General features: G+C 36.8%; 1 protein-coding gene across 13 annotated transcripts in view; it reads left to right on the forward strand.

Annotated features, from left to right (window-relative positions):
- LOC134532049 (probable ubiquitin carboxyl-terminal hydrolase FAF-X) overlaps nucleotides 1-13,244 on the forward strand; it is a 111,206-nt gene that overhangs the window by 40,065 nt on the left and 57,897 nt on the right. For 9 of the 13 annotated variants that reach the window (XM_063368210.1, XM_063368207.1, XM_063368214.1 and 6 more), the window contains exons 14-19: nucleotides 3,275-3,504; nucleotides 4,951-5,065; nucleotides 6,858-7,189; nucleotides 8,313-8,562; nucleotides 9,496-9,633; nucleotides 10,610-10,894. In XM_063368210.1, coding sequence (XP_063224280.1) covers nucleotides 3,275-3,504; nucleotides 4,951-5,065; nucleotides 6,858-7,189; nucleotides 8,313-8,562; nucleotides 9,496-9,633; nucleotides 10,610-10,894 — 1,350 coding nt within the window. The remainder of the gene's footprint in view (nucleotides 1-3,274; nucleotides 3,505-4,950; nucleotides 5,066-6,857; nucleotides 7,190-8,312; nucleotides 8,563-9,495; nucleotides 9,634-10,609; nucleotides 10,895-13,244) is intronic. The other 4 variants (XM_063368212.1, XM_063368215.1, XM_063368219.1 and 1 more) reach the window with 1 other exon arrangement.

Genomic DNA, 13,244 nt, shown 5'->3' on the forward strand with positions numbered 1-13,244 from the left:
TTAAACCATGGTTTAAACCATATGATTTAAAAAAAACACTTGGTTAGTTAAAATAATTTATTTCTAAATAGAATATTTTAATTATTTTTATGGAAGGTCTAACTCCACTCTAATAACGACAAAAGTTTGCTCATTAATGTATCATGTGATTTACAGGAACAAAAAATTACATATTAATCGTGATCTCATTTATATTATATGAAAAAAGTTATAAATCATACCCAGCCTAATACTCCTCTAAAATTTGAAGAAGGGGAAGGAAGGAAGGAAAACGAAGGAAAAAAAAAAAAAAAAAAAATTCCCTCTTCTGTTGGAAATCCTCAACTTTACTGTAAATCCCCATAAGATAACTTACAACCTAAAATGACTGCCAAAATTAACTAAAAATTTGGCCACCTTCATAGTAAACTCCAATAATGTTGTTAGATTTTTGTTTTGTTAAATTTATTGGTTCTTAATTTTTGATCTGAAAAAGTGGTATCATAAATAACTATATTATTCAATTTATAATCATCTATTAATTTTTCATACCAAATATCTAATATTCTGTATTTAAGTCTAATTTTTTTTTTCATGTCTACCAAGAAAAAAAATACTTTTACAGTTTGATTTTTTTAGAGTTGATCTTTAACGAAGAAATTTTTGTTTTTGGTTTGATTTTCAAAAAAACTTTTATCATTTAATTTTTATTTCATTAAAGAAAGCATTGAATAATTACCCCTAATATGGATCTAACCTACAAATTAATATTTTAAAAAAGAAACAAAGAAACATCCCTCCCCCTTTTTTTTCCTTTTATAGTTAGATCTGTTTTCCCTGGAATTTTCAACAAATGCAAAAAAATTTCATATATGAAATTGGGGTTTGTACAGTAGTTGCATTGTTTCCAGTTACCTATAGATCACTATTGTACTAAAAACACAGTTGTCATTTTTTTTGTTAGATCTCTATTTGGGGTAACTATTAAATTAAGTATTAGTAAACATATTTGTGTGAATTTGAGACCTAGGCAGCAAGTGCACTCCATTCCAATTGTTTGGTAAGTTAAAAAAAAGTCTTAAATTTTGTGTATTAATGCATGAGTTTGGTGCTTGAAATGTGCAATTTATGTTTTGATTGTACTGTTAACTTTTAGCTTCTTTATGTGTGACTTTAATGGTGAATGTAGTGTTTTTTTTTTGTTTTATTTAATTTTCCTCCATAAAAGAAGTGAAATTAAAATTTTACAAAGCTAATAAAATTTATAAATTGGGTGTGATACAGATTTTAACATAGTACTTACTATTACCTATATGTATTGAATTCAGAAATTGTGCATTTTCTTTTATTTTGTGTGTCATTTCAGATGGAAATCGAAGCAAATGTATATTAAAAGAAATAATTTCCCAAAAATAATTGTTTGGTTTGTTGTAAAAAGTTCACAGACATCAGCAGATAGGTCTTCAGTTTGTAAACCATTTAATATCCTGCATGTCGCGTCTCGCATGTATATTGCTTAGGGGAAAGACTGTTCCAAAATATTCAGCGCTTGAACCTTTAATTTTCTTTTTCACCTTTAGAGATAGTGCATCACAAAAAAAAAATTGTTTTAAAATTTTGAAAAAATATTTTTTGGAGTAAAATGTAAAATATTACTTGTGAGTTTGATTTATGTTGCGTCTGGTCTGATGAACAAACTGACAGATGTTGTGATTTTGAATGAGTAAATATTTTTAGGACCCTGCAATAATAATGTAAACATAATGTAATAATTTGGTGGTTAGCATTATCAAAGTGAACACACATACAAAAAAAATATAGATTTGCAAATAGAAATGCAATCAGGAGAGAGTTAATTAGAATGGATATTAATTAATAAACTAAAACTATAAATACATAACTCTGGAGTTGAGAAGGATAAGTGTAACCAAGTACTTTATGGCATCATAATAGTTTGAAATCACGATGATGTGTTGGAAAGTTATTGGTAAAAAAAAAAAAAAAAGAACCCTTGTTGCACCTTTGCTAACGTATGTGTGGCAGGGTGTATTTAATAGGTGGGTGGAGTCTCTTGTGGTTACATTAATTTTACAGTCATGTCAATTAGGGAAATTCCTATATAATGTTAATGGAGATTTCACTTTTGCAAAAACGAATGGAAACCCTTTAAAAATGTGCTGCCAATCAAACTAATTATTTAAACCCTAGTGCAATACTATCAACAGTAAATTCATACTTCATAGCTATATCTTTTCTTGGTCATAGTCCATAAAAAAATGTTGCTGAAATGGTTCCGTTTATTACAAAAACGGGCCAAAATCCATTTTAAAAGAAGGACCGTGTCTGCAGTTATATCACACCATATAAAGTGAAAGTGGTTTTAATGATGTAGAGTATAAATTAACTGATATAAGATAATTAAAAAAAAAAAAATATTATTCTCAGGGGAAATCTATTTACACTCATCCAAATTTTGTTTTTCAAATTAATAATGGTTATTACTTATTATTTTACAACAAATAATTAGTGTCACTTATTTTCCCAATTACTGTTCATCTTCAGGTAATTTGACTTAACTTGACCAAATAAACTTTTATTTGACTGTTTAAAGAAACTTGATTCTCTTTGAAAATAATCTGTAAGAACTCTACAGTTGCTTCTAACATATGACATTTTTAGCTTTGTGCTATTTCTTAAGTGTCGTGGCATTCTTCGCAACACACATATATTTTTTTCAAAATTATTCAGCCAGCTGTAGCACCACAACAAGCCAACACCTAAACTTCCCATTATTTATCTTCTACTAAATACTAGTGTTTTGTCTAGAGACGTACGAGACTGTAAATTCCAGATAAAACGACACAATTAATGACGATTCACTCGCGAACAACTCGATTGGCAGCAAGCGTGCACGATTGTACAACTTACCGCCATGATGGTTGAACAACAACTGTTGCTTCGTTGCCGGAATCTGCAGGGCTACCCGCCTTGGCAGGCAGCCAACTTGAAAAACTTGGCGCTGCTAGCAAGCAGCGCGGGAAGTTCAAAATTAAAATGTTTCCAAACACTATAGCACTAAATTACACACAATATTAACAAGTCCAAACAACTAGCTGAATGAAATTTGAAACAAACACAACCATGACTGATAGCTAACTAGCCATTTGGACCGGAACATGAACAATAACGCAGATGTAACACTCGCAGCAGCAGAGGGGAGGGTGTGTGTGAGCCCGGCATGTGAGTAGCGTGGCGCCAGCTCCGGCCCCCGCCACTCCCGACTATTGGAGCGCAGTTCCCCGTGTCCCAGGACGGCCAGCTGTGGCTGTGCGCGGACCAGGCCAAGCAGATCTGGCGCTGCCTGGCGGAGGACGCCGTGTTCCCCTCGGACAGGGAGGCGTGCTTCAAGTGGTTCTCCAAGCTGATGGGGGAGGAGCCCGACCTGGACCCCGCCATCAACAAGGACTTCTTCGAGAACAACATCCTGCAGCTGGACCCCACGCTGCTCACCGAGAGCGGCATGAAGTGAGTCGCCCGGCCCCCAGGGCGTCCACAAGGGAAAAAAAAATTCCTTACCAACTTAGGCTAGAAAAAAGTACTAGATTTGAAAAAAAAAAATGTACTAAATTACAATTTGTTATGGTTTTAACAATTTAGGAAGTTATCATGACACTGCAATGCTCTAACTTAAATATCACACCACACACACACACATACATTCCATAGTTTTTAAAAATAATTACGCTTCGTAATAAAACATGTTGGAGTTACTGTAACATTATTATATTAAAGAAAAAAAAAGTACTAGATCTGAGCATAAATGTACTACACCACTAAAAAACTTATAAAAGTACTAGATCTAGTACGAAAGTACTAACTGTGGACACCCTGCCCACCCTGCTCCGGAGTGGTGTCTGTTCGTGAAGAGCTGAGGGCGGATGAGTTATTCTGTTTCTGCATTTCGTTTTCAGACTGTATTTTTAGGAGAGTGAAAACTTATTTACAGAGTAATTTTTAGGCGTGTAGCATCCAGTACAGATTCTTCAAAGCACTCGAGGGCCTTGCATTACATGTTCATCTTCATTTCTCCGCCATCTGATTTTACGGTCACCGCTCATATCTTATGGTTGCCCTGTGCATGATGAGAAAACTGCGCGCCAGCTTAGAGCTGATACCGTGCTAGATAAACCAGCCGTAATCGCCCTTATCAATCTGCCTCGCTATCACGAATGCACCCCTGGCTAGACAGACCCCTTAAGAGGTTTTCCTTTAAATTTGTCAAGATAACTATCTTGTATTTCATGTTTAGTCTCAATTTTTCTGAACGGATGTTCTTTAAATATTATTTAATAGAAGTGAAAAGGCACAAGTTTTTGCAGTTATTTTCTTAATCTTTCACAGTTAAAACATAACGTTTAGTTAATATCTGGTGCAAGAATTTGTAACCTAACCACAATTGCAAGAAAGCTATCAGAATAAATTTATAGAAAAATCCCGTAGTTAACAGAAATATCAAAAAAATGAAATCAACTTTGCATGTGTGAAATAGCCTGAATAATTGAATATTGTGTTTTGTAGCAAATTTTATCATGGAAAAGAAGAAGAAAAGAAAAAAAAGCTAAACTTTAAACACTGAAAATATTTGCAACAACTCTTTGACAATGTGAACATGTGCCAGAAATCTGGCACAGTGTGGAATTTAAAATATCTGCAAATATATTTGTAGTATTATATTATTTGAAGCAAGAAAACATAGTTAAAACTGTAAATAAATGCGGTGTATAATTCTTGCCCCAAATTAACATAATTAGATCAGTATCTTTATGGAAATAAAATGTACAATTGTTAGCATACCTAGGATACCTAAATAGCTAATAATTGTATTGAAATTTGTGATAAACTATTAGATTTACTGTGCATGGATTATCTAGGCATATAAATAAATGTCTTAATTATTTGTCTAATTTGCAGGTGTTTTGAAAGATTTTTCAAGGCAGTGAATTCCAAAGAGGGTAAATTAAAAGCAAAACGAAGAGCCTTTTTAATGGATGATGTTGACTTAATAGGAACTGAATATCTTTGGCGGGTAAGTTGTATATGGTTAGATATTTGTTAGTGAACAATATTTAATCAAAAGTAAGAATTCCACCAAAATGGTTTTGTTGTATTTTTTTATATGAAAGAAACATGTTCATAGGTTTTTGAAAATTCTGTTATTCTTTAATAAAAAAAAGATACCAAAATAATAAAAAAATCCCTTTCAGCACAACCTACAGGCGTAGGTAAATTTCAAAATACATACCTTTTTCTTCTAGAAATATTAACTTCTATAAACTTCTGAAACATTTTAAGAAAATAATGTACCTAACATCTTAATGTTCTCCAATATTACAAAATGATCAATTTAACATTTTCTCATTTTCCATTCAGCAAAAATAATATGAAAGTTTTTAACTCAATGCATTCAGAATTGGATAGCTTAGAACGAATTTCATATTATGCGAACTAAGGTACTTATTTAATTTTTTTTTACTTTCAAACAGTATTTTTCATCCCTTGCACACTAATAACATTGTCTTATAAAAGTTGGCTATGCACTATGGTTTATGATTTTATTAAGATGGTTTCAAATAAATTCAAACAAATTTGATATTAAGGAAGTTGAATTTTTTTTTAAATTTAAACTCTGGTTTTACAGTAATAATTTGTTTCATCGAAGATTGTGTGAGCCAAAGTTTTAGATAAAGTTAAGGATGAATACAATAAATTATAATGGATTAATAGTATATTAAATAAAAATAATTTTTTTAAATTTTAAACCCTTGTCATTTCCATCCCTTGCAGTAATGGGTTGGTTACATAAAAAAATTATTTCGACAAAAGTTTTAAACAATATTTAAAAAGTTAAACGAAGATAAGAATGGTTTTGAAAGAGTACTTGATAGGGAAGTTTCATTTATTTTCTTATTCCAACTCAAGGTTTTTCAAACATTGGCAATAATTGTTTTGTATTATCAAAATTATTTTCAGACAAAATTTGTTACATAAAAATAATATTTACAACCAATTTGCTTATTATATTATTAGGTATAGGAAACAACAATTCTCTTGGCTAAAGTTACAATAAAAAAATATGTTAGTGTTAAATTATTCTGTTTTTCAAGGATGCAAGTGTGAAAGTATGCAACTGTAAATTATGCAAAAGAGCATGTATGCAAGTGTGCAAGTTTTTGCGCGTGCTCAAGTATTCTGCATCACTTCTACCTCTCCCCTGCTGTCTCCTCTACCGGTTTCCCCACCACATACCTATACCCCTCATCCAATCAGAATTGTCTTAAGGCTTGGAAATTGTAGCTCACTCAGCAAAATTAGTTTCGCTTCAAAAGAGATTTTGATAGTCCAATAAAATACGTAAATTTTTATTTTTGATGTACAGTTCTCATGCTGGCTTTGAAACATTTTCCTTTGTTATTTTTTTGTCATGTGAAGACGTAGTGAGTGAAAGTGGGGAAATATTTCCCTCACTTAATTTTTTTTACTGGAAATCAAATGGAGATTGGGGTAAGCTGTGCAGGCATCGTGGTGGCTGTTGGCAAGGGCGCAACAACAGGGGGGGGGGGGGGGGCAAGGGTATTTTGCCCCCCCCCCCCCCCCCTTCTGACACCTTGAAGTGGGGGCAAACGGGGCAAAGAAAGTTCTGTGTAATCAATATTTAGATAATAAAACTGCTTTAATAGCACCATTTTCCACCTTGAAATACAAATTTTTCCCAGGGGAGGACCCCCGGAAACCCCTCGCTTCAATAGGGGGTGATCGATGATTCTTTATAAAAAGGTATATTGCCCCCCTGGCTGTTGGAGGTGGTGGCTGTTGCCCAGGTGATCACGAACAGCGGGGAGGAGATTGCCAGCCGGGCGATAGAGCTGCTGAAGGAGGTCAACACGAACCTGGGCCCCCGGCTGCAGTCGTCGCTGCTGGAGTTCCACGAGTCGTTCGTGTCGGAGTGCCTGGACCGCCTGCGCGCGCACTACGACACGGTGTCCGTGCTGCGCGAGGAGGGCTGCAAGGACGCCGACCTGCCGGGCGGGACGGCCAACCGGCTGCGCGCCGAGGCCGTCAAGATGTGCCGGGTCATGAAGGTGCTGCAGGAGTACATCGGGGAGTGCGACGGCGACTTCGCGGGCGAGCGCAAGATCCTGCCCCTGCACAGGTCGGCCACGTACCCTGCCGTGCTTGACATGACTGTTCCGCGACAACGGGAACGAAAACTTCCAACTAAATTAATCGATAAAATTGAAGCGGCGCCTAGCACCGACTTGTGCTTAGGCGACCATCTTGAGTAGACTGTCTTTTGTTTTCTTCGGTGTCTGGAGCACAGCTATGAGAAAGTCTTCCGCAACGCAGCACACACAGCAAGAAAAATAGCCTATATACTTAGATATGTCCAAGCTCAAAACAACAACAAATGTCAAGATATACACAATATAAAGTTACCGAACAGTAACCAATAAAGAAATGTATTTTAAAGAGTGAATCTTTAAATATTTAATTATTTCTTCTGAACTTAAATATTATGTTAAAAATATATTTAATTAACGGCCACCATTTAATTGGAAACGTTTTATGGCGAAGTGATAGCTTGGAATGGAAGTGAGAAAAAAAGCAAGGTTTAATTGATCTTATAAAGTATGTAACTAGGGCACTATAGCACTCATCCTTTAACTTAGTTTTCTTAGTTTAAACTGAATTTAATGAACTTTTAAAAATTATATTTAAAAATTAAAGCAATTTAAGTGTGAAATTATTTACTTACTCTGTATCAATGTCCATGATTTGCACATTTCAAACTGTTCCTGGAAGAGCAAAGCATTGCAGGAGTATTTACACGTTTTTACGTGTTCAGACATTGCTGTAATTTTTATATAAAGGTCAAATGTGCCAATATAACTAGTTCAACCACTGAATTGCACCACAGCATAGGAAAACACCCTGTTCAGTGACTTTAAAAAAGGAACATTTGTATATATTTCTCATTTGTTTGTGCTCGGAGTGTGGACGTGTAACAGTATTTTTCTTTTTGTTGTTGGTTGGATGCGCCCAAAACTTTCTCTTTGATTGTGTGTCCAACAAAGGACAGTAAAAATTAAGATGGCCGCCTAGACACAAGTTGGTGCTGGGCGCTGCTATAATTCACCAATTTTCGCGTGAATTCTTTAACTTCCGTAGTCACGGAACACACCCCATTCGACTTAGCTGCATGCAGCAAGGAAGTGATACGTTGAGGTGGTTGAACGACTCGGTTGAAGGAGTTGGTGCGCGGCGGTGGTTTGCAGGGCGTGTCGCGGGAAGAACCTGTCGCTGATCGTGCGGTTCAACAACCCCGGGCGGCCGGTGGACGACATCGAGGTGTTCACGCACAGCAACGACACGCTGGCGTCGCTGCGCAGGCAGGTGCTGCGACGCATCAAGGCCAGCAGCGCCAGCGTCAAGCTCGACCTCTTCGTGAACGGCGATCTGCTCGACCCGGTCGACGACAAGAAGCTGCTGAAGCTGCTGTCCCACGTCCCGCTGCGGGACAAGATGGTGGGTCCCCGTCCCCCGTGACGCCACCGGGCTGTGGAGTTGTGGGCGGGACAATTTTCATTTGCTAACATAGATTTATTTAGTTTCAGATGTTGTGTCTTAGCAATCAACACTGCCTAACTGACATCTATAACAAAATTGACTTTTTGGTTCCAGCGCATTCTAGCGGACATTTCGCATCCACCGATACAATTTTAAAGGCAAAAATCCTAGAGATAGAAAAAAGTTATTTTAAAATAAAAAGAATCCTTTTCATTAAAGACATGTTATACGTATGTAAGCAATATTTTTTACCCTCCGGTAAAGTAACTGAAGTATTAATCAGGCAGTATCATTAGCTAAGCAATGATATATTGATGTACATTATATGTAAAGTTTTAAAAGCTATGATATTAAATTTAAATTAACTTTGTATGTAGAATAATATCATTTTCATCATCTAATATTATGTTATTTAATGATTATGTTTTCTCTATTTTTTAATGTGTTTACCTACGTAGAGGATACCATGGTAGATAGGAGTCTCATTATTTTGTATGCTTTTCAATCCGACTTAGTGAATACGAATAATAAGCTAAAAGCTATTATTTTTACTTAGTTGTGATAATGGGTGTAATCTATAGGTTTATCATTCAGATTGCTGTTATTTTTATTCTAATATTAATTCAAATTCAGTATCAAATTGTTTACGAATATCATATATTTTTTTTAATTGACTTTCAACGTACAGTGAAACATTTTTTCTACACTCTACTTGCGCAATATCATAATTTAGCGATTGCATACTTGCGTTCATTTACTTCTGATTTGCCACCTCAGCCGAAGAGAATCATGTTTCCTATACCTAAAAAATATAAGCGAGTAGTTTCACTTGTGTCACGCGTAGAGACTCTGTGCGCACACGTGTTTCATAATGCCAGTCCGTCGTTGCAGTTGCTGACGGCCAAGCTGTCGCAGGTGAACGCCAACATGCCCAGCTCGCCCGACAGCAGCTCCGACAGCTCCACCAGCTCTCCGCAGCACCTGTACGACAGCCCCAACGTGGAGGCGGAGAACAGCCTGCCCGGCGTGGTGAGTCTCCCGCCTCCCCCGCACCCAGAGAGACTAGAGACTCTCACGCTTACAGTGCTGTACGCTTGTGTAGTTCCATTGTACAAGTGAAGTTTTTCTGTTCTGTGTCTCAGCTTGTTGGCAAACATTTATGCTTTCTGTTGTATTTTATCACTGTGGTATAGGGTGAAGCAGCAACCCTGGGCCCACTTATCCCCCACCCCAAGCCCTCATTTTCTCTATATGCCCCCCCCCCCCCCCTCCCCATCCTATTCCAATACTACCTTAACAAAAAAAGATACAAAGGAGAAGAACATTTTTTTTTGTACCAGTATTTTCCTTCCTGTATTGTATGTACTTTCTGACCAGTGTCTTCAAAGAGAGAGGAAAGATGGCAGGCTACTTTTTCTTGTCAGTTCCTTCTGTTGTGAAAACAAGCACAGATAAACTTGTGTGTGTGTGTGTGTGTGTTTTTTTTTTTGGGGGGGGGGGGGGGAGTAATATAATAAATAATCACGAAAATGAAATAATCAACAGACATGAGAGACAGAGCTTTAATCTTAATTTTGGTTATCTTTCATAAGTTCAAGTAGCTTTTTTAAGCATATGAAATCAAGTAAATATGTTAATATGTTGTGTTTGGACTTGTGTGTGATTGGACTTGTGATGTTTTTAAATTTGTGTAAATATGTTGGGACTTTGAGACATTCCTTATATCAAGACTGTGTTTGAACTTCCCGCGCTACTGGCTGCGGTAGCGCCACTAGCTGGCAGTGCCGGCAACTAGTCAGTCTTTGTTATCGCGCCGCCGCAGTAAGTCGTTTCGTCAGGAAGATGGTGTTATCAGTCCACAGTCAAAACATGCAGAGTGTCTCACATCGTAATCACTGCAGTGAAAATAACGTTAACCAAAGAACAGCACACAAGCACGCAACTTGAACAGGAAGGCACTCGGAAGGGCAGTGTGTGACGGGGGGCGTGGCTCCGTGTGTTACAGCTGATGTCGCAGAGGGCGCCCTACGCCCAGTTCTTCTTCCAGCTGGCGGACCTGGGCTGCAGCCTGCAGTACGCCCCGCTTCGCGACGGGGCGCGCATGCTGCTGTGGCTGGTGCCCCCCGACAGCCACACCGTCGAGTGCTTGCAGGACCTGTTCCGCCAGCGGGCGCACGGGCTGGACCTCGCCTCCCCGGGGCAGGACGGCCCCAGTGGCGCCGTCCCGCCCGTCTCCGTCGAGTCCCTCTTCTTCGGGCCGTCGCCCTCCCAGGTCCTCTACAACCTCGTGGTACGTGCCGTCGCCGAGTCGGACACCGTCAGGTCCTTTAGTGTTCGACGAATTATATTAGAGGAAATAATAAATAAAGTATATCAGATCCTTTAGTATTCGAAGGATTTGATATTCAACGAAAAAGAATCATATTAGAGGAAATAATAAATAAAGTAGATTAAAAAATTAGACACCGATAACCTCTGAAGTTTACTACACCAATTTTTTTTGTCATACCTATTTGTTACCTTTCCCCATTTTTAACATGTAAATATAAATTACAATATGTGTTGATTCTGAAAATTTCAGTTTATGAACAAAATGTTGAAATGGCGAAGGGCTTTAACACCATAATTATTTTTTTATTTCTTGTACATTATTTTGTTTAGGACCCTTGAGACCTAGATTTGATTTTGAGTTTCATTTTAGAGAAAATTTGGATATGACCCATACTAGGATTAGGTTCTTTCAAAAAATAAATTTTTAGACATGGGACTTGGACACCACCTTACCAGTTCAATTCCAAATTTTGTCAAATCAAAATCTTGTATATGATTCATAGATTACATTGAAGTTACCACTTAAATCTGAATCTAGGTGTCTAGAGTAAAAAATGGAAGTAGATATTATTTATGCTTTTGAAACATTGAAATCTTTTAATGTTCGTTTTCCCCACTAAGTTTCCTGAATAAATAAGTATTGTAATTTTATTTATGTAAATTCATAGTTAAAGTATGAAATAAATGGTAAAACTTATATGCAACAAATCGGAAGTGACTGAATTTTTGTTATAAAGTTTTTTTATAAAGTCAGGATGACCCTACTGGGAAAATCGGGAAACATTGAATTAGGCGAGAATTTTTTTTTGTCTAATAAACTATAATTTTAATAAAAATTCCTATTATTTTCCTTATGAAATCTGTGTCAAATGGACATTGCTCTTGTTGGGAGATATAGTTTTACTGAGCATTGCACCGTAGTTATGCTCATATATGTTACAGTAGGTGGACCAACTTGCTTTTCTTCGATATATTTTCTTTCAGGAAGATGTCTGCTGTAAAAATAAATAGACTTTTAAGTGTGAAAACTTGTCAGTTTGGTGCCAGAGATCTTTGAACGCACACTTAATCCAAAAAAATTCCACTTGTTGACATAGTGGTAGGGGGTGAGTCAATCTTCAGAAAAAAATTTTTATTTCACCACCCCCCTCCTCTTCCGTTTAGGACCCTATTTCCAACTGAACCGTGAGGGGTCGTTACAACAAGGTACAGCGAAACCCCTTATTTACGTTACCGTTATTTACGTTTTCCCGTTATTTGCACTATATTCTTCAGGTCCCGTTTGGTTCCCATATAGTCCAATACAATACTTTCCCGCGAATTACGTCTCAAAAATCGAATCAATCCCGCTATTTACGTCACGTAACAACCATAAACAACCAGAAAATACCGTGGAGCTAGTAGGCAATGAACATTTTAAATAGCAAAATATACATATTTTATAACATGAAAAGTTGCTTTTATTTCTAAACATGTAATAATTTAAGCCTAGGCGTGTAAAAGTACGAGTAATTATAGCAGGAGACAATCTAAAATGCACGAGGGAAAAACGTAAACTCATGAATGTACAAACATGGCTGCTTGTAAGTTCTGATACTGTATTTATGTCACAAATTAGCCGAAATACTGGTACGAGACATAAACTTCACAAGATAAAATGAGCGGTGTCTTGGTAACTGTTTTATACGTCTTTTATAATTTGGGAAGTATTGTACAGTTGACGCCATATTTTTTAAACTAACCATTTATTTCTGGGGATCGTAAATAATTAATTATTGGTATCAAGACATCATGATAAACGTAAACTTGAACATGTCACGGCAGCGAGAAAACTGGTGCGTATACCAATAAACTGGTATTAGAACTGGATAAAATTGGTACACGGGAGGTGGAGCTTATATTTTTTTCCGCTAAGCTCGCATCTATTGGTTGGCGGCTGATGGCGTCATGAGTCTGGGCGGAGCATAGAGTGCGCATGCGCCGCCGCGTCGTTACAGCAGCTGACCGAGTACAATGACCTTTCTCCGCGTTTGGCGCGCTATTGACGGTAAATATTCAACAATTTGCGGCCTTTTCTTAAAAAAATTTTTACTGTGAGCAATGTGTATGTAGCCCGTATTTGTTATAAACCCTGCCGGTTGCAACTGTATTTATAATTTGGAGAGGCAAATAATCTCCTTGAACAGCCTAAAAAGCAAGCAGAAGAAAATTTCAAATTTATTTTTTAGGAAGTAATCAGAAAAACATTTTGGCTTTCATTCTTTTTTTATTTTTGTCAAATGTGGTAAATTAATAATTGATTAAATACT

This window comes from Bacillus rossius, chromosome 5 (genome assembly GCF_032445375.1).
Source record: "Bacillus rossius redtenbacheri isolate Brsri chromosome 5, Brsri_v3, whole genome shotgun sequence".
NCBI lineage: Eukaryota > Metazoa > Arthropoda > Insecta > Phasmatodea > Bacillidae > Bacillus > Bacillus rossius.